Source organism: Corythoichthys intestinalis, chromosome 3 (genome assembly GCF_030265065.1).
Source record: "Corythoichthys intestinalis isolate RoL2023-P3 chromosome 3, ASM3026506v1, whole genome shotgun sequence".
In the NCBI taxonomy this organism is placed as follows: domain Eukaryota; kingdom Metazoa; phylum Chordata; class Actinopteri; order Syngnathiformes; family Syngnathidae; genus Corythoichthys; species Corythoichthys intestinalis.
Window position 1 is genome coordinate 2,205,879 of NC_080397.1, and position 21,980 is coordinate 2,227,858.

The 21,980-nt window shown below is 42.3% G+C and overlaps 1 protein-coding gene across 6 annotated transcripts in view; it reads left to right on the forward strand.

Annotated features, from left to right (window-relative positions):
- rnft2 (ring finger protein, transmembrane 2) overlaps positions 1-21,980 on the forward strand; it is a 100,927-nt gene that overhangs the window by 60,471 nt on the left and 18,476 nt on the right. For 2 of the 6 annotated variants that reach the window (XM_057831119.1, XM_057831117.1), the window contains 2 exons: positions 646-795; positions 20,400-20,480. In XM_057831119.1, coding sequence (XP_057687102.1) covers positions 646-795; positions 20,400-20,480 — 231 coding nt within the window. Of the gene's footprint in view, positions 1-645; positions 796-997; positions 4,101-20,399; positions 20,481-21,980 lie in introns of those variants that run through there. The other 4 variants (XR_009062677.1, XR_009062676.1, XM_057831121.1 and 1 more) reach the window with 4 other exon arrangements.

The window sequence follows — 21,980 nt, forward strand, 5'->3', positions numbered from 1 at the left end:
AATAGCACCTTCAGGTAGCTCGCTGGTCTGTGGGGGGGGGGGGGGGGGGGGAGACTGAAACGGGCAGAGGGCACAATAGAAAAATGATTTAATTATTTTTAAAAGACTCAATACAATATATATTGTTGTTGTTTTGTTTTATTGTCTTGTATATATTTATACTGCTATCATCAAATATTATTTGAACATTTTTCGTGACGCCCCTTTGGACGCTGCGACACCCCTTGGCATTTGCCTAGCTCGCCTTATGGACCGCACGGGTCTGGATAACAAATAAAAAATTGTACGTAAAACGGTGTAAATTAGACATTGCTTTTAAATTGTGGTTCAACAACAATTCCTATACACACCATTCAGTCTCAGGGTTTGGCCTGCAAGTCAAACCCGAGCCCTTTCATATCTTAAAAAACTCCAATTGTGTCTAAAGGTATTATGGTCTTTTTTTTTTTTTTTTTGGATGAATGTTTTTGTTGAAGTTTTGTAAGTTGAAAATATATAGATTTTTTAGCCCAAGGGGAAGAATCACAATGTTTTGCCAGGTTTTATTTAACACACAGGTTTTGTCTTTCTGCGATGCTCTTGAGGTCCTGAGTAACAAAGGTTTTCACATATACAATATTTTTGCATTATTGTGTCTGTTTGCAGGGCAAGTTCTACCTGCTAATTGAGGAGCTGAGTCAGCTGTTTCGTGCATTGGTTCCCATCCAGCTGTGGTACAAGTATATCATGGGGGAAGAGCCTTCAGCCAGCTACTTTTTGGGAGCTGCGCTCATTATAATCTACAGTCTCTGCAAGGTGCTTTCTTTCGCCATGGATTTTTGACATCAAATTACTGTATTATTATTATCCTTGTGCTGCCCCAATCCATGTTTTCACTTCCGATCCCAATACCTAAATCAGAAAATCTGTCAAAACTGATACAGTTCAGTTTATTTTATTATTATGTTTTTTTTTTTAATATTCACCTTTTGCCATTTGAAATGAGTTTCCTCCGCAGGGCTCTCCCTTAGAGATAGGGTCAGAAGCTTGGTCATCCTGGAGGGACTCAGGGTCGAGCCGCTACTCCTCTGTGTTGAGGGGAGCTGAGGTGGCTCAGGGAGGTTCGGAGGCCTCCTGGACGCCTTCCCGCAGAGGTGTTCCGTGCATGCCCCACCGGCGGAAGGCACCGGAAACGACTCAGGACATGCTGGAGAGAGTAGAATACAATGGAATAGAATAGTCCTTTAATGTCATTATACAGTTGTACAATGAAATTATGGAGCATCTCCCTTTTCAGTGCAGGATAAGTTAAAATCTCAAAAGTGACTTGCAAGTATAAAAGTATAAAATATAAATATAAGATGTGTATGAGATATTCCTATGTTCAAGCAGTGCAAATAATGGAAGTACGTAGCAGCGGTTTGACAGTGAAGGCATGGAATATTGCACGTAGTAAGTATTGCACATTGAATATTGGACATTGGGTGATGTGGTGTTACATATGGCAGTTCAGGGTGTAAATGGCTTTAGCAAATGAACTGTTCCTCAGTATGTCTGTTCTAGCTTTTAAACACCTATAGTGTCTTCCAGAGGGAAGCAGTTTAAACAGCTGAAAACCAGGATGTGAACTGTCCTTGAGGATGTTTAGAGCTCTGCTGAGGCACCAGGAGGAGTAGATTTCCATCAGGTAGGGGGAGAGGACAGCCTATGATCCTCTGCGCTGCCTTGACTGTCCTCTGAAGCCTCTCCCAGTCTGCAGTAGTGCAGCTCCCATACCAGGTGGAAATACAGTATGTTAGCAGGCTCTCAATGGGTGAGTGGTAGAAGGCCAGCAGCAGCTTTCTGTCCAGCTTGTTGTTCCTGATGACTCTTAGGAAGTGCAGATGCTGCTGAACCTTCTTTATGATGACTGCTATGTTTGCAGTCCATGAGTGGTCATCTGAGATCTGGACTCCCAGGAACCTGAAGGTGAGGATCCTCTCCACACACTCGCCGTTGATATACAGGGGCGGCGGATCGGTTCTGTTCCTCCTGAAGTCCATGATGACCTCTTTGGTTTTGGTGGTATTCAGGGCCAAGTTTTTGTCTGAGCACCAGACTGAGAGTTTGTAGACTTCCTCTCTGTAGGCTGCCTCATCTCCTATGGGATCAGTCCAACCACTGTGGTGTCATCAACAAACGAGACGATAGCGTTGCTCCTGTGGATTGGACTGCTGTCGTTGGATTGGACTGCTGTCGTAGGTACAGCGACAGTACAGGAGGGGGCTCAGTACACAGCCCTGTGGTGAGCCGGTGCTCTGTGTGCAGTTGAAAGAATGGTGGGGGCCAAGTCTCACAGTCTGGGGTCTGTTGGACAAAGGCAATCCTTAATCCAGGAGCATGTGAGAGGAGGGCAGAATATCTAGCTTTGTAGTGAGAATGTCCAGGATGATGGGGTTAAACGCAGAACTATAATCAACAATGAGCATCCTGGAAAAGCTCTGCTATACTATGTCTCTCGGCTGGCTTGGGAACGTCTTGGGATCCCGCCTGAGGAGTTGGTTGAAGTGGCTGGGGAGAGGGAAGTCTGGGCTTTCCTGCTAAAGCTGCTGCGACCCGACCTCGCATTAAGTGTCAGATAATGAATGGATGTAAAAGCGAACCAAAACTGACAGCTTTTGTCAACAGGGACTGGAAAGAAAGCATTACTAATGTCCACAACAGTAAGGAAAGTTGAATCTAGTCCAGTTAACAATGTGTGTTGGCCCAGGATGTAAAGTGCCCTTTAAATTATGGCATCATTGACTGATTGTAGGTCCTAGACCATTCTCCAACCCACAGAAGGTGAGGCCTTTTTTACAGGAAAAATAAGATCTTTATTGATCCCATCATGGGGAAATTTTCGGTGTTACAGCAGCAAAGATATAGGTCACACAGAGGATGGCGTGATGTAGCCGTTAATGTAATTAACACTATTACTAAAGGAGCTGTGGAGTGCTGTAAGGGTGCCCCGGAGGGGGTGGGACGGGTTGTGCAGCACTGATGACAGCTTTGCCATCGTCCTCCTGTCCCCCACTGAGTCCAGGGAGAAGCCTAGGACAGAGCCAGTCATCCTTATCAGTTTGTCCAGCCTCTTTTTGTCCCGGGCTGAGACGCCGCGTGCCCAGGAGACCACTCCATTGAATATGACTGATGCAACCACCGAGTCATAGAAGCCCTTGAGGAGTGCCCCCTGAACGCTAAAAGACCTCAGCCTCCTAAGTGGGAAGAGTCTGCTTTGACCCTTCCTATCGAGAGCGTTGATGTTGTCACTCCAGACCAATTTATTGTTCAGATGAACACCCAGGTACTTGTAAGTTGAGACTCTCTCAACATCCGTTCCCTGGGTATTCACTGGTACAAGTGGAGAGTGGCGGCGCCTGCCGAAATCCACCAACAGCTCCTTGGATTTCTCCGCGTTGATCTGGAGGCGGTTCTGCTGGCACCAGTCCACAAAACCCTGAATAAGTTCTCTGTACTCCCGATCATCTCCGTCTGAGATGAGGCCAACAATCGCAGAGTCGTCAGAGAACTTCTGCATGTGACAGGTGGGGGTGTTATATCTGTAGTCCGAAGTGTAGAGGGTGAACAGGAAGGGAGCCAAGACAGTTCCCTGCTGTGCCCCAGTGCTGCAGAGAAGCACGTCAGACACACAGTCCCATGCCCTCACGTACTGTGGCCGGTTTGTAAGGTAGTCCTGGATCCATGTGGTGAGGTAGTTGGCCACTCCTGCCCGCTCCAGCTTGTCTCCCAACAGGGTGGGCTGGATGATGTTGAAAGCGCTGGAGAAATCAAAGAACATGATCATCACAGTGCTCCCCGCCTTCTCCAGGTGGGAGAGTGAAGTGTGGAGGAGGTAGATGATGGCATCATCCACACTAATACCAGGCTGGTATGCAAACTGGAGTGGGTCCATTGAGGAGCTCACCAAAGAGCGCAGGTGGACAAGGACCAGTCTCTCCAGGGTCTTCATCAGATGAGATGTCAGCGCCACTGGTCTGAAGTTGTTGAGCTCCTTCGGGTGTGGGGTCTTTGGCAGCGGGACCAGGCAGGATGTTTTCCACAGCTGGGGGACTCTGCCCAGCTTCAGGCTCAGGTTGAACATGTGCAGGACAATTCCACACAGCTGGTCTGCACAGGATTTGAGGAGCTTGGGGGGGAGATGCCATCTGGACCCGCTACCTTCCTCGCCTTCATCTTCCTCAGCTGGTCCTTCACCTGAGAAGTGGTAAAGGACAAGGCTGAACAGGAGGGGGTTTTGGCTATCTAATGTGGCTGGGAGCCGAAGACTGTGGGGGAAGGGGGGAGGGGGAGACATTCACAGCGGGAGAGTTGGGGGCTGCAGCAGGAGAGACTGAGTGGGAGCAGGCCTCTGATCGAACCTATTGAAAAACAGCTTCAGCTCATTTGCCCACTGCAGGTCCCCCTCAGACTGGGTCTTAGGTTGTCCGTGGCCTGAGATGTTCTTCAGGCCCATCTAGACTCCCTTGGCGATTTTCTGCTGCACCTCCATCCTCTTCCTGTAGGACCTTTTCCCCTCTCGGATCCTCCTTCTCAGCTGGCGCTGCACAGTCTTCCACTCCTCCTTATTGCCTGACACAAAAGCCCTCCTCCTCTCCTTCAGGAGAGCTTTAATATCCGGTGTGATCCAGGGTTTGTTGTTGGAGAAACACCTGGTGGGTATAGTGTTCTCCATGCAGAAATTTATGTAGTCAGTAACAGTGTCCGTTAGACTATCAATGTCATCCCCGTGGGCATCGCTAAATACTTCCCACGAAGTTGTACTAAAACAGTCCTTTAAGGCCTCCTCGGCCTCTCCAGACCATCTCTGAACCGTGCGCGTCACAGCTGGCTGGCTGCGGACCAGAGGTTTGTACACAGGCTGGAGAGCCACCATGTTGTGATCAGCTTTGCCCAGCGGTGGGAGGGGCAGTGATGTGTATGCCTCCTTAGTGTTGGCATAGAAAAGGTCCAGTGTTTCCCACAGGATTTTAGGAGACTGTGGTGGGAGGGTCTCTGACCCTTGGGGTAGGGTGTGTGTGTACATTTTCAAGCCTGGTGTATCTCTTTAGGGCATTTTGAGACCACCACTGAATGTAATATAAATTGCTGTATGCGGTGTCGCCGGATCGCGCCAAATGCAACAGAATTCAGCAGACAGTAGTCCCGTAGCCTGGTACACCAGACTCAGCGGCAATATGTTCCAATCCGCGGTAAATTCGGTTTTACATGACCAAAAACACATCGAGTCGCTAAAACCAACAGTCTGTCTCGCGCTAGCCATGTTGAATATGTTGAAATGTCTCTCGCTAGTTTCTTGTCGCTTTACCGACGTCGCGTCAGCCCGTCGCTGATTGGTCCGCTCCGCTGTCTATTTGCTGTGGCTGGCTCCGCCCTGGAAATTTTTTTCTGCTGAATGGTGGCCAGACTCATACTCTCATAGCCAGAAATGAAAATGGGTCAGGGGTTAAAAAGGTGAGAAGGGTGTGGAGGAAATATGTTCCAGTACACTGTACACCCCAACAAAATACTGAGCTCTGTCGACCCACACACTGCAGGGCCGTGCAGAGACCGGTGGAGGGGCGGGTGCTCATAGATCAAAAGGGGCACATGAACAAGTATTTAATACACCTTAAAACAACATAACTTCAATTTCAACCAGCTTTAGATAATAATTGGCTGCGACTGTGACATACTTTAATTGGGAGGGGGCAACAGTGAATAGAAATCAAAACTGTCATCAACACTTTCTGGCTGTGACTCAGTCAGTCTGCCTCTTTTCTTCCTTCAACCTCTGCATCAAAACTTCCTTCCTCAACTTGTTCATCTGAGAACAAACCACATCAGATGGTCACTGAGCCACCAACAGCACAGTTTTCTCAAAACTATTATTTCATTGTTATCCATACTTAACAACTCTAGCACCTAATGATTAATAAAGCAATGACATAAAATCTTATAGAAAAATAACATAGTAATTTTGTTTATAATTGTATTTAATACCCGACTATCCTTGCAAACTTGTTCTTACCAGGTCTGCTATTCACCCAGCTGATGAGGTATCCACTGCCTTTAGCAGCTTCATCCAACTCCTTTTTTATCCCTCAATCTCCTTTCCCTACGAGGCATGTCTATGTAATGAAATATAAATATTAAAAAAAAAAAAAAAAAACAGACTCCCCGGTGACTTTTAGTTTTAAAGCTTTCTTAATTTCTTTCTCTCTCAATAACGATGGAGGTAGATTTGTGTTTTTAGTATTCAATCATAAAACAAAGTTACTTCTATCAAAAACAAAGTTGCTTCAATCAAAATACAGTATATACTTTTAATCCCAAAAAAGTCACTTCAATAAAAAAAATCGTTTTTGATTGCAAAAATAAATTTGAGACAAAAAAAGCATTTGAAAACTATTTCTCTTGATTGAAACAAATTTTTCCATTGAAGTAATGTTGTTGTGCGTTTGGGCCACATTTTGGCTAGGACATTTGTGTCTTTATTATTCAATCAAATAAGTTGCTTCAAACAAAAAAATATATATAAAAAGAAAAACTTTGCACATGTGTCAATCACCGTTTAACAAAGCCTAGAGGGTTTGAGTAGACTCACTATGAAGCATTTAATAAAGCCAAGCATTTTCTTACTACTTTATTCTTGTTTACAAATAATTCGGTGGGGCAGTAACATGTTTAAAACTTATCATAATTCTTACATTTTGAAGTGCTTGAAAACCATTTATAAATGATACTTTGGTGAAAAAAGTGAAAAAACATGTCATATATATGTATCTTTTTTTCAATGTAAAATCTGAATAAATACATTGAACATGCACAAAAAATGGGGGGGGGGGGGCGCTACTTCGCGGATTTCACTTATTGCGGCGGGTTCTGGTCCCCATTAACGGCGAAAAACGAGGGATCCCTGTATTTCTGAAAAGCTTTAAGAAGCAAGAGTCATTCCCACCACTCGTCGGGCCGGTGTTGTGCCGACACCGGCCATCAGCTCAAGTCCCAGCCGAAAATAACGCGTCTCAGGTGGACGACGGGAGCGATACGAGGCGCCCCCCTCCATCCGAGAGCATGCTGCTTAATTTGACTGAACAGTATGTTTCTTCGTTTATATTACCGCTAAATACACAAGCTTGACGCCAATTTAACGGGAGCTATTTTTTTCACGGGAGATTTGGCTAGCTCTGGCAGTGTTCAACGCAAGCTGCAACGAATGGCAGTAACTTTTTTAAATCGCAAAATGTGAAAACGATTGAAACCATTACTCACCTAATTCAATCTGCTGGCAAATGCAGGCAAGTGTGTATGCTGCGCTGTGGTCTGCCCCGGTGTGGATAAGGCCTGCTTTTTGTTTTCGCAGCTTTGCAATGCAACCAAAGGCTCTCCGAGCGCTCCCATGTACACGTAAGGAGTGCGCGCGTTTGGAATAATGGAACGCAGCTTGGGCCGATGATTGGTTCTCGTCAGCGAAGCATCTAGAAGGATTTGCTGACTGTCCAAGTGTCACTTTTTTAAAGAACCGATTTCTTAAGTGCTCAGTTTACGTACTAAGTTAATCACATGATGATAATAATTAAATAAAACCTCCCGACCCCCCCCCCCCCCAAAAAAAAGAATTTCACCTCGGATCTACGCAATTCACGTAGGTCGCCCTTTTTTACTTCAAAACAGCGAATTTCGCCAAAAGGTGAGAGATTTTCATGCCTGCATAGCACAGCTATGAGTCTGGTGTACCAGGCTAGTAATCCCGTCTATGAGCGCGACCTGTTGGCGCCTGTGTCTGTGTGTGTGCACGCACGCACGCACGCGGGCGCTCTCGCTCGCGCTGGTAGTAGAGTGGAGTGGGCTGCACCTGTGTAACCGGCTGACTGACGCATCTGATTATTATCTTTTTTTAATTTTTTCGGCGGGGGGGGGCAAACATTGGTTCATTGGTGGGAAACACTTAGGTCCAGTGTTTTGTTGTCTCTGGTGTGGCAGGTGACATGCTGTGTGAATGAAGGCAGAGAGGAGGAAGGAGAGGCATTTTTGAAGTCACCAGAAATGAGGAGCAGGGCGTTTGGGTGCTGTGTTTGTAGCCTGCTCACAGCTGCAGTCAGGACATCACAGGCTATATCACTATTGGCAGCGGGTGGGACGTACATGGTTACCGCGATCACGTGACTGAACTCTCGCGGGATGTAGAATGGTGTCATGCCAACAGCTAGCAGCTCAATGTCCTTACTGCAGAGCTGCTCCTTGATAGTGATGTGCCCAGGGCCATCTATCGTTCACAAACACAGCCAGTCCACCTCCTTTCCTCTTACCACTCTCCAGCGTCCTGTCCGCACGTAGGACTTTGAAGCCGTCCAATTCTACGACCGTGTCCGGCGTTAGCGCTGTTAGCCACGATTCCATAAACAGCAGTAAGCTCGCCTCCCGGAAGTCCTTTTCGTGCCGGGTTAGCGCCGTTAGCTCATCCATCTTATTGGGGAGAGATCTAACATTCCCCATGATAACAGACGGGAGGACGAGGTGGTAACGTCTCTTCCTTGCCTGTCGTTTAACCCCCACACGAGATCCCTGCCTCTTCCTTTTCAGTTCATGAGGAATGTCGGGTCTCGCTCTGGGAGCCAGCGTGGGGTTAGCACGGAGTGCTAACAGTTGGTCCCTGCTGTAAACAATGTAGCCGTGGCTCCGAGCTGTGTGTCCAGACACGATCGCTCAAAAAATAACCACCACAGCAGCAAGAATACCGTAAGAGCAAGTTGGGTGTCCATTGCTGCGTAAGTTTAAAAAGGAAAATAAATAATAAGTAAGGGTGTAACGGTACATGTATTTGTATTGAACCGTTTCGGTTCTGGGTGCTCGGTTCGGAACGGAGGCGTACCGAACGAGTTTCGGACGTAATGTAAAGTGCTGTCAAATTTAGCGCGTTAATGGGCGGTAATTAATTTTTTGAATTAATCACGTTAAAATATTTGACGCATTTTATTCACAAAAGTCGAACTCGCAATGAACAAAATATACCAAATGCGGAAGGAGCTGGCTTCAGCGTAAGCCCAGGCGAAAACCACAAACAAAATGAAACTACACTTAAACCCCACACGCTAAGTAAACCCTGATCGTAAAAAGGAAATATAAAAAAGACAGCCACTACCCTGGCTTCTACACTAAACAAAACGGGTTGAACGAAAACGGCAGTTTACCCCTACTGCTGCGGTGCTCTTATTTACAGTGGTGCACAAAAACGATCCAATAACAAATGAACACAAAATACCTCACTGAAAAAGCGGGAGTGTAACGAAAATAGCGATCAAATGCGCAGGTGAATGAATGGCGAGCAAACAGCTGGCGAGGAGGTACGTGGCACGTATGCTGTCAAATGCGAACTCTCAGTGTTGACTGTAAAATGACGAGCGGTCAGATGACTATTGTTAACGCTGCCTTTATTTGGTTAACAAGACTCAGGCACAATACAACACACACGCGGGGATGTGAGCTCAAACAACGGCCTAATAGTGCTACCTTGTATCGGCTTAGCTGCCGTAAAGCAAGTGTCGTTATTGCCGCAAATGTAAACAAAGGGCTGCACAATGGATACATGACAGACAGCGGCTAGTTTCTGAAGTTGGCACCCTTTCTCGGGTGGCCCATCAGCGGCTGCGACGTCGTCTGCCCGTCCGGTGTTAATCAGAGTACGTCACGTTGGGAGGGGAGGCAGCCAGCTGGCGGACGCGACAATCAGCTGACTGACAGTCTCAAAAAAGATAACAATTAAACGGCCAGGCTGTCGCACCACTCAGAAGTGCAGTGAGCAGCGTGGGTAACGGTTAAATGTAACATGGAAGAAAAGAAAAGCGGTTGGCCCACTGGGTGGGGAATTAAAATTAAAGATGTGATTAACTCAATTAAAAATTTTAATCGTTTGACAGCCCTTACCTAACCCTTACTTTTCGAGGCTGTGGTCATAAAGTTAATATGAGACATTTGAAACTGTTCAGTGTTGCAACTGTTCAATTTTGCACATCAGATATTTTTTTAAAGAAAAAGTCTTAGCCAATGTTATTTATTTTTATTTTGTTTATCAAAATATCTACATTGCAGAATATTGTATTTTCTATTTTTGAGCAGAATTCTAGCTTTGTATAGGCTAATGTTCCTATTGTTGAAAGCACAAAAGTGTTTTCTTACTGTCCCGAAAATGTAACGAACCGTGACCTCAAAACCGAGGTACGTACCGAACCGAGATTTTTGTGTACCGTTACACCCCTAATAATAAGGTAAAAACACACGAAAAGGCTCGACAATGAACCAGAGCTGCTGTAACAGGCTGCCACTCGCGCGGCGCCACGCACGTTGATGTGTTACAAGAAGAATCAGAACATTCAACTATAATCCCTGCATAAATTAATGACTTGATTACAGGCTTTATTTTATCCCGTTTTATTTTATATGTTCTTATATATACTGTCTGACTTGGACAGGCTGAGCTCCCTTGATGAGTCCTACATCAGACCACAAGCATTCCGGAAGGTCATTTAGAAAAAGTCTGTTCCTCCTCTGTTAAGAGAAATGAGGAAGCATTGTGTCACTGTGGCTGTAGATGACGCATTAACCTGCACATTCTAAAACAATGCAGTTCTGGTCATGTCTGCATTTTCACTATCCTCGGTACATAAGATTTTGTTGCTGTGTTTCCAGTCCATTTGGCCCTTTCTCACGAACCCACCCAGATCCTTCCAACGTAAATCGGAACGTTTGAACAGCGACACATTTGGAAATGTGCAGTTTATGCTAAGGTGTTGTAAAGCTGGTGGGAGTCTTAACTCCCACAGCAGCTGTCCTGTGGTTGTCTGCAATGTTAATGCTAATTTTCCATGCGTCCGAGCAGACACACAAGCTCCCCGAGCCAACTGCAGACCACCGTGAGCAACATTAGATGTTTACGCTACATAACAGTGCCCTCCACAATTATTGGATTTATAATAATTATGTGTTTTTTAGCTTCTAATAATTTTTTTTTCTAAATAATATTGGACCTTAATAGAAAAAAAGAAGAAAAATCCAACCTTCAATACAAGTGCATGTATTCAGTGGGGAAAAAATGCCACATAAAAAAATAATTATTTGACATCAAATAATTTGTGTCACAATTATTAGCACCCCTGGTGTTAATACTTGGTACAACCCCCTTTTGCCAACAAATCAGCATCTAATCTTCTCCTATAATATTTCACAAGATGGGAAAAGACAGAAAGAGGGATCTTCAGCCATTCCTCTTTGCAGAATCTCTGTAAATCATCCAGAGACCTGGGTCCTCCTGGGTCAGTGATGCTGTGGGGCTGTTTCACTTCCAAAGGCCCTGGGAACCTTGTTAGGGTGCATGGCATCCTGAATGCTTTGAAATACTAGGACATTTTAAATCAAAATCTGTTGCCCTCTGCCCGAAAGCTGAAGATGGGTTGTCACTGGGTCTTTCAGCAAGACAATGACCCTAAACATATGGCCAAATCTACACAGAAATAGTTCACCAGACACAAAATCAAGCTCCTCCCATGGCCATCTCAGTCCCCAGACCTCAACCCCATTGAAAACCTGTGGGGTGAGCTGAAGAGGAGAGTACAGAGGAGAGGACCCAGGTCTCTGGATGATTCAGAGAGATCCTGCAAAGAGGAATGGCTGAAGATCCCTCTTTCTGTCTTTTCCCATCTTGTGAAACCTAATAGGAGAAGATTAGTTGCTGTTTTGTTGGCAAAAGGGGGTTGTACAAAGTATTAACACCAGAGGTGGTAATAATTGTGACACACATTATTTGATGTCAAATAATTATTTTTTTATGTGGGATTTTTTCCCCCACTGAATAAATGCACTTGTATTGAAGGTTGGATTTTTCTCTTTTTTTTTCCATTAAGGTCCCATATTATTTCGAAGAAAAAAAAATACAATCTAAAAAACACATAATTATTATAAATCCAATAATTATGGAGGGCACTCTACCAGTATCACGCCTGATTAAAACTTCATAGCAAGTTACATGGCTTATTAAAAGAAATTAATTACAGTAGCAATTTTCATTAGTTTACTTTTAATATCATGGATTTGGCCCACTCAAAATTAAAAAGACAAAAATCTCGTTGTTCATTAGATGTGTACTATGTTATATGTGAGTCCTGCATTAGTCTTAGGAAGAGTCCTGCTTTGGCCTGGGTAAGGTCCAGTTGTGGCACGGGTGACTTAATTAATAAAACATAATGAACAACCACAATGAGAGAAAATCAAGCTTCCATATTAAAAATGTTCAGACAATAAGGACACTCAAGGATCCTATTCTCTTGTGTCTAAGCAGCTATACAGGACAGGTAAAAAAAAATATTATAATAATAATTCCCTCCATCAGCTGAGGAATTCCCAAGCAAACAGAAGGTTCCCTTTGAGCAAGAAATAAAAGCTTTTACTAGATGGGCAGTACATTTACCTTTAAATAAGGCATAGATGTGGTACTTAGACAGGTGAAAAGGCTATGATGTGAAATTGTACATTCCATGTGCAGATATTCTAGATACCTTGCAGGTGTATAGTATTAGACCACATAGTATTAAGTTAATGTGGTAAACAAGTTATAGTGACTTTCAACATAATATGTCCCATTTAAAGTGAATGGAACATTGAAAAATGGTCTGTATATGCTTCTTGAAAGGTTCAGGTAGATGAGGTGCATCGACTAAATAGAAGTGTTTGACTGCAGCTTCTCTGCCTGAGATGTGAGTGACAGTGACAACGTGCGGTCATGTTATGGCCAATGAATAATGCAAATATGACCAAATATTATTTCATTCGACTGAAGGGAGTGTGCTGATTCGAGCTAACCCGATTGTGGCGCGATGTCCAGTTGGCCAATGGCGATGCAGAGTGGCTTTTTTGTGGAGGTGGGGAGTTTTGTTGTTATGGCTGTATATAACTGTCACGAGAGAAACCGAGCAGCTGGGCCAAAATTGAGACACTTATGACTGTCGCGGAAAAGTCCACTCAGCTGTGAGAGGAACTGTCACATGAGGAAGTGCTGCATTCCATTAGGCCCACATTCCTTTTATACTTGATCACTTTACAGTTTTGGTATGGATGGACTAGTCATATTCTGTTATGTGAAGAAATAGCACGGGGGAATGATTCAGGTAAATGCGTCATTTAAATTTTTTTTTTTTTTTTCAATTTTTGTATAGCTTCACTCCAAATCAGTTTAGAGGAATAGGCAACTGCTTTCATATTGCGGAGGGAAAAAGGTGCACAATAATTATATTAGATTGACTTTCATTTTGACCTCAATGGTTCTTTGACAAAATTACATTTGTTTAGTTTGTTAAAAAAAAAACCAAGGGGTATTATGGTTTGGGGATCTTTGTTGGGAGTGTTGGGAAAAGTTGGAGGACCCAAATACAGCGAAGCAGGTATGCAAGCCTGGAATGTACTCTCTTTTATTCATATTTTTTAAAGACACAACAAGCACGTGAAAAAAAAAAGTGTAATTATTGTACCATATGGCCATTACTCTTCAACCCTTTCATCCACAAATTATGCTATTGTTTAAAACCGTACAAGCATGCACAGACTTTGAGGGGGCCTTTAGTGGCCGAAAAATATCATTGTATATAACTGACTTTCCTATACAGTGGTACCTCGACATATGATCGCTTCAGCACACGATCTTTTCGACATCCGACGTAAAATTTGACTTGCCATTTGTTTCTAAATTCGACGACATGCTAGAAATACGACGACATGACAACACAGTAGACGGACGTAGGCTGATTTTCTTGTGAGAGAAATTAACACAGGTTCCAAGAAGGTTAGTGCAGGTGGTGAAAAAGGTGACGCTTACCATTGAAATGAAAATGGAAATGATAAAAAAAAAAAAAAATGAGCGTAGGCACCGCGTCCGTGAACTGGCTCAACAATATGGCCGTAGAATGTCTACGATCTCGACGGTCCTCCTCTGACCTCTGTTCGCCAATCATCATAAGTTAAGGTGACACTTATTATTGTGGTAACATCGCCAAAGAAATCGCCAGCTTCGTAAGGTTTCTAATCATTTATTTCAGAACTTGTGCAACACAACACGCCTACTGCCTCCCCAGTTGACGGCAACCACAAAACATTAAAAGAGAAAGTAAAATCCCAACCGCACCTTTCTCTCAAAAGTTCATCTCAATACTTTGTTATGTACCCTTTGTTGGCAATAATGGAGGCCAAACGTTTTCTGTAACTCTTCACAAGCTTTTCACACACTGTTGCTGGTATTTTGGCCCATTCCTCCATGCAGATCTCCTCAAGAGCAGTAATGTTTTGGGGCTGTCGTTGGGCAACACGGACTTTCAACTCCCTCCACAGATTTTCTATGGGGTTGAAATCTGAAGACTGGCTAGGCCACTCCAGCACCTTGAAATGCTTCTTACGAAGCCACTCCTTTGTTGCCCTCGCTGTGTGTTTGGGATTGTCATGCTGAAAGACCCAGCCACGTCTCATCTTCAATGCTCTTGCTGATGGAAAGAGATTTTCACTCAAAATCTCTCAATACATGGCCCCGTTCATTCTTTCCTTTACACAGATCAGTCGTCCTGGTCCCTTTGCAGAAAAACAGCCCCAAAGCATGATGTTTCCACCCCCATTCTTCACAGTGGGTATGGTGCAATTCAGTATTCTTTTTCCTCCAAACACGAGAACCTATGTTTCTACCAAAAAGTTCTATTTTGGTTTCATCTGACCATAACACATTCTCCCAGTCCTCTTCTGGATCATCCAAATGCTCTCTAGAGAACCGCAGACGGCCCTAGACGTGTACTTTCTTCAACAGGGGAACACGTCTGGCAGTGCGGGATTTGAGTCCCTGGCAGCGCATTGTGTTGCTGATAGTAGCCTTTGTTACTGTGGTCCCAGCTCTCTATAGGTCATTCACTAGGTCCCTCCTCGTGGTTCTGGGGTTATTATTTTGATGCCATGGGGTGAGGAGGGAGTTGAAAGTACGTGTTGCCCAACGACAGCCCCAAAACATCACTGCTCGAGAGGAGATCTGTATGGAGGAATGGGCCAAAATACCATCAAAAGTGTGTGAAAAGCTTGTGAAGAGTTACAGAAAACTTTTGGCCTCCGTTATTGCCACCAAAGGGTACATAACAAAGTATTGAGATGAACTTTTGGTATTGACCAAATACTTATTTTCCACCATGATATGCAAATAAATTCTTTAAAAATCAAACAATGTAATTTTCTGGGGTTTTTTTTCCACATTCTGTCTCTCATGGTTGAGGTTTACCCATGTTGACAATTACAGGCCTCTCTAATATTTTCAAGTGGGAGAACTTTTACACAATTAGTGGTTGACTAAATACTTATTTGCCCCACTGTATATTAGTGATGCACGATAATACATTTTTCAACAGATACCGATAACCGATAATTTCCTCCTCGTTCCAACCGATAACCAATAATGTCAAGCCGATAATTCTATTAAAAATGTTTTTTTAAGTATAACTAAGAGAAAATATTACTGTGCAAAAATATAATTTACTGCTCCTTTTTTTCAACATCAAATGTGAACAAGTAGTAAATTCCACCATCTAAATAATGACAGATTGTCTGACATTGTGTAATGGTAAACGTTTGGCAACAATTACTTACCTAAATTGCACAAAAATGCCTTTAAAAGTAAGCCATTCCTAACATATATAACTTTCCTTCACTGTAAAAACACACCTCCCTAAAAACTAGTCAGTTTTAAGTGTAAATCTATTGTAAATAAGTTAAATTATCTTCCAGCGCTTCAAGTGTTTTTCACTCAGATTTCTTGAAGAAAAATAGCTAGCTATAAATAAGCTTACCAGCCTTATTTTAAGTAATGATTATACTTAATCTTAAAAAAAAAAAAAAAAAAAACGTGTTTGGGCCTAATAAGAACAAATGCCAATATTTACGTACTTCAAGTAAGTGGAATAATCTGGCGCATTCATCTGTTAACTAGTCCTTAACACTCAAAACAAGATGGGGAAAATTATTTGACTAGATATAAGAAGAACTATCCTATTAAGACATCATAAATTTACAGCGTACTGTGTCATGGCAGCGCTTTGTTTACATTTGCGGCATTCACGACACTTGCTTTACGGCAGCTAAGCTGATACACGGCAGGACTATTAGGCCGTAGTTGGAGCTCACGTCCCCATGCGTGTTGTATTGTGCCTGAATTTTGTTAAGCTGAAAATAAAGGTAGCGTTACAAAGTCATCTGGCCGGTCGTTTTTTTACATATTGAATGCATTACTGACTTCTTGTGAGTGTGGTTTTGTGCATGTTTAAATTATCATCAAACCACTGTGCCATCTTGGTAAGCGTGCTTACCTGACATCACTTGTCCAAATGTCCGCGGTGAAACTGTGATCGGCATGTTTTTCACAAAGAATGGTGGTTATATAAACTGCAATATTTTTTTATCCGGGGCTTTGGCTCTTGGGTTATTTCGGTAGAAAAACGTATCTCGTCCGGAATCTCCTCCCGCCTGTGCCCTTCAGTCCGTCCGGCCGTCAAATTAGCACCCGCGCCAGGCCTCTGTCTGGCCGTGCTGCTCGATGAATTAAACCGGAGTGGCAGCGGCAGCTACATTCGTACTGGATATCCGCCCGCCCCAGCCAGCTCGCCGCGGCATATTCAGGGCCCGGTTCTGCTCCCCGCAGCGTCTCTCCGTCGACACAGGACCCGTAGTTTAACTTCGCTTATGTGTGTTTACATTAGCAATAACATTCACGCTAGCAGCAGCCTTGTGTTCGTTCCAAAATCTTTGTGATGCAGGTTTGAATGGCTGATCGGGTTTATGTTGAATGAGGCGGCTTTTTTCCGCCTCGTGGAACCTATGCAGTGCATGTTTTGCAGATGGCGAGAGCGTCGTTTTTTTTCACAAACGGAAAATGAGCCATGATTTCCACTCCAACTGCCTCTGTTGTGCAACTCCGCCTCCTCAACCCCTCCTCCCTCAGGCGCTTCAGAGGGGGGAGGGGTTGAGGAGGCGGTGCTGAGTTGGTTGCGCACATTTGGAGGCTAAATCAAGTGTATAATTATAGGATTGCATTATCAGTTGAATTTTTTAATATCTGGATTATCTGTGTGACGTCATAATTGCCATTATCGGCCGATAATTATCGGTAACCGATATTATCGTGTATCTTTACTATATATATATATATATATATATATATATATATATATATTAGGGCTGTCAAATTTATCGCGTTAACGGGCGGTAATTAATTTTTTAAAATTAATCACGTTAAAATGTTTGAGGCAATTAACGCATGCACTGAATGATCCGCTAACACGTTGCCTCAAACAGATTACAATGACGCCGTTTATGTGCATTAGGAGTGAAGAGAATGCCACCGGCCGTTTGGGGGCAGCGCCGTTCCTTACTAATGTTATTTCTTCTAATAGTGGGAGAATTAGTAGTTGTGAGACATTTATGCTGTTGCATTGTGCTATTTGTGCCCCACACATATTTCTGTAAGTTTTCTTTCTTTTAGTGGGAATGATGTGTCTCTTGTTGTATTTTGGGTAAGGTATGTACAGAGCAGGGGTCGCGTTAACCAGCTATTTTCCGTCGTTGACCGATTTTTTAAAACGGTGACGGAAAAAACTGAAGTCCATCTGTCATTTTGACAGGTTGCAATTCACACCCCAGACCACAGGGTGGCGAGTGAGAATATTAATTAGCTATTGTCTCTCTTGATGCATGACGTCGTTGGCCTTACTCTGAAAAATGTCAAGGCAACTGAGTGTCCAAAGTTTCTTCAAAAAGCCCCAAAACGACTTGTTGATAAAAGAGGTGAAAAAACAGGGACTGCACAAGCGGGCACGCAATTCAAGTCCATGCGCACCAGGAGGAAGGTGTAAGACTCCGTTCAGGCCACAGCAGGTGAACTGTTAATTTCATTGTTCCATATGTAGCCTACCTACTGGGGCCAGAGTCAGCTGTTTTTGTCACTGCGGAGAAAAAGTTACATATTCATCTGCTTGATGTGTGATGGCACCGTGTGGATTCTCTCCTAATATTCTGTCCAAACAAGCTTAATTTAAAATGAATGAAAACTAAATACTATTGAATATGTTGAAGCGGTATGCAATGTTAAGAGTCTTGTTAGCTCGAATTGCTGTGTCCAGCCGCTGTAGCTCTGCTGCTCTCTGTGAACTCTCTATTCAAGCCGGAACGCTCGCGGCTCTTAACTCATTCACTCCCAGCCATTTTCACCAGAGCAAGGCCCTTCGCTCCCGGACGTTTTTTCCGGATTTTGACTGATTTTGCAAGGCCCACAGAAAATTCTGTTCCATTGCTATATAAACATGGTACCCACCAAAAGAAAGATTAGACTCTCTCCTTTCAGTAGAAAAAAAAATTAAGTTCATATCTTTTTCTATTCTTTAGAAATCAGCATTAGTAGCTTAGTTTGAGCAATTTTCCAATTTCTGAGCTTTTTGTAAACGCATACATTTCAAACATAAGTTTGACTTTAACACGGCTATTTTTGGCTTCAGTGACATCCCAAACATCTGAATAATGTTTTCCTTTTACAAAATAACATGAACAACCAGCCAAATGGAGCTTTTGATAGCAAAGAAGCAATTTATTCACACATGACTACTGAGAGATGACGGTTTGTCGCCGAGATGACGCCGTTGTCGCCACGTCAGCCGTGTAAACTTTTCCCTCATCGTTGTCTGTCTCACAAAGATGGATTATTTTTGCGTTTCTGCGGGGTCTGCTTGGCAAGCCGCTTTACTGAGGGTCTTACTCGTTTTGCGTAGTCGTCCAACGCCTGGCCTTTCAGGCGTCCTTTCGTTGTTTTGTTCGGTCGGAGCGCCGCCTGGCATCGTGCCGCCAGCGCTCCGACCTTCCTGCCCGTCCGTTCACTGCTGTTGAATCGGGTTGCCTGGTCTTGCAAAGTGCGCTACTGCCCTCCAGTGGCCAGTTTTATTGCTTTAAAATGGGCTTGGAGTTTTGTTCTTTGTTTCTCAGATACAGTGGAAGGTATATATGCTTCTTATTTAAAAAAAAAAAAAACGCAAAAGACGTATAAATACGTTTTTGGGACAGTGAAGCATTTAAAAATAGAACGTATTTATACGTTTCAGGGAGCAAATGAGTTAAATGTCTCTGTCACGTGACTGTGTCGTAGCCGGTAACGCGCTCGGCCAAATGCCAAACAAAGGGTCACCACAATCATCATTTTAAAAATTTAAGTGACGGGTAAAAATAGATTATGACCGGATTTTTATGACCCTGTCAGTCAAAATGACAGACAACGAAAAAGTCTAGCGCAACCTCTGGTACAGAGATATACTGTATATGTTATAAAGGCGATTGGACACAGGCGTTCATTGGACCGCACCGTTTATTGGCATAAGCTTCGGCAACTCCTTCACAACAAACCTAAGTATCATTTAGTGAAAGCACAAACAAAAATAATATTCCTGTCTCTCAAAAAAAAATAATGTTCACAAAAAGAAAAGCACTTCAGTCTGTAGTAATGAGGCCCTATTCTCACACAGTTAAACAACAATGCAAAGTGAACTGGCATTCCCGATCAAAATAGCTATGCAAAATACACGTAAAACTTGCTCAGACTTTGGTCACTCTATTCTTATTATTGTTATTTTTATTCTTCTTCTTATTATTATTATTATTATATTAACTCTACATTTGATTGAAATTTTTACAAATTTTATTAAAACGAAAACATGAAGAATTTTAAGATATAATTACTCTAACTTGTAACTACAGCATTTATCTTTTAAGAACTACAAGTCTTTCTATCCGTGGATCCCTCTTAACAGAGAGAATGTTAATAATGCCATTTGTGGATTTATTGTTATAATAAACAAATACAGTATGTTTTATGTATATATCCGTATTGTGTCTTACCTTTCCATTCCAACAATAATTTCAAGAAAAATATGGCATATTTTAGAGATGGTTTGAATTGCGATTAATTACGATTAATTCTTTTTTAAGCTGTGATTAACTCGATTAATCGTTTGACAGCCCTAGTATATATATATATATATATATATATATATATATATATATATATATATATATATATATACAGTGGGGAGAACAAGTATTTGATACACTGTCAATGGGTTTTCCCATTGGCAGTGTATCAAATACTTGTTCTCCCCACTGTATATATACATATACTGCTCACAAAAATTAAAGGAACACTTTGTATATCACTTTAGATCAAAATAAATCAAAATGGACGTAAGTACATTTATATCACTTTATTCCTGAAACCTCATCAAGCATTCAAGTAAAAATGTTTTTATTTTATGTTTGAACAACATATGGCTTTCAGTATAGCATCTTCTCTTTTTTAGGGCAAACCTGCTTTACTCCAAACCTGTTGTAATGCAAGATACGAAATACTCCATGCCTCCGTTTTTGCAGTCAAAGCCAAAGTGAGCCCAAATTTCAGTCAAAGGACTAATCCAAGCAACCACTAGAGGGCGATGTACACAAATCTCTAGTCTAATGTTGTTACTTCAGCAGACTGCAAGGCAATGTTGCTGTGTGCTGCCAACTACGATACGGGAGTAGAAATGCAGTCACTGAATTGCTTATTTCCACTAAGAACAAACGTGTAAGGATCGATAGAGACAGATTTTGAGTCGATACAAGAATTGCGTGAAGTAATATCTTGATATATCTCTGAATCCATTTTTTAACACTCCTTATATATATATGGCTGAAAACATTCAGGTGACTTGAAGTTCCGCTCTGAGACCCCCAATTTGGCCAACTTTCAAAACTGTCCGATATGCATGTGTGATATATCATTGGAAAGCTTAAAATCTTTATTTTCTTGGGGAAGAAAAAAATTTAACTGGAGGGCATTTAAAAAAAAAAAAAAATTTAAACAGCGAAACCCTATCTGGAGGTGAGAGCATGAAAGAGCAGAATTAAAGACGCCATGACTTCAACGAGATATTATCGCGTACTTACCTTGTTTCGATCCAAAAACTCCATGTAGCATGTATTACCGAGTGTCAAGACACAGCTGTGAATGGCCACAGCCGGATTTTTGGGGGGATTTTATGGGTGAAACATGGTATAACAAGAGTCGAGCTGCAGAAATCGCAGACATCAAGGAGTGGTCAAGATGTTGTTTTTCATATATTTACCCTTTTAAACTTTTTTTCCCCAATTTTTCTTTGTTTGGATTGATTTTTTATCATCTAACATATTGGGGAAAATGCGACAGTAACAAAAAAATAAAATTAATCGATAGTTATGAGGTAGATATCCGTGACTTTTTTACAGACGCCATTTTTTTCATTTTGACTTAATTTTTTAAAAGTTTAAAATACGCAAGTGAATCATTTTTTAAAGTTTTTTTTTTTTTTAAACAAAATATTAGACATCACTTAATGATTATAAGCTAAAAATGACATTTTGATTAATAAATATAATTACTTACCTTGTTTATATGGATGGGTTTAAACAAAAGCTGTTGCGCAACGTCTGTAAACGGGGGTAAAAGGGACAAATTAAAAATAGTTCAGGGCCTTAATGCGCTATGAATCTGCTATGGCAGCATAAAGACATATTGTTCTATCAAACACAACAGTTCTTTCGGCTTAAAATACAGCAGTTTATTTCAAAGAGGAGTGCAAGAGCAGAACCTGCTTTTTCAGTCTTGTCTGTGTTTTCCGCCATATACACATATGACTTCACATATCATACACATTTAAAAATCAGTGCTCACTTGTACAAATTACACCGCAACCGTACAACTTGACAGGTATGCTCATTGTTTATGTGTGATTAATTATTGTTATTTACATGTTTATTTGTATTTTGATAAAGAATTTAAGTATTTTTGTGCATTACTAAGTGTCAACAAAAATTTCCTTTGCATCTCTGTTCATGCAAATTTCCTGACAAAAAAAAAGTAACAT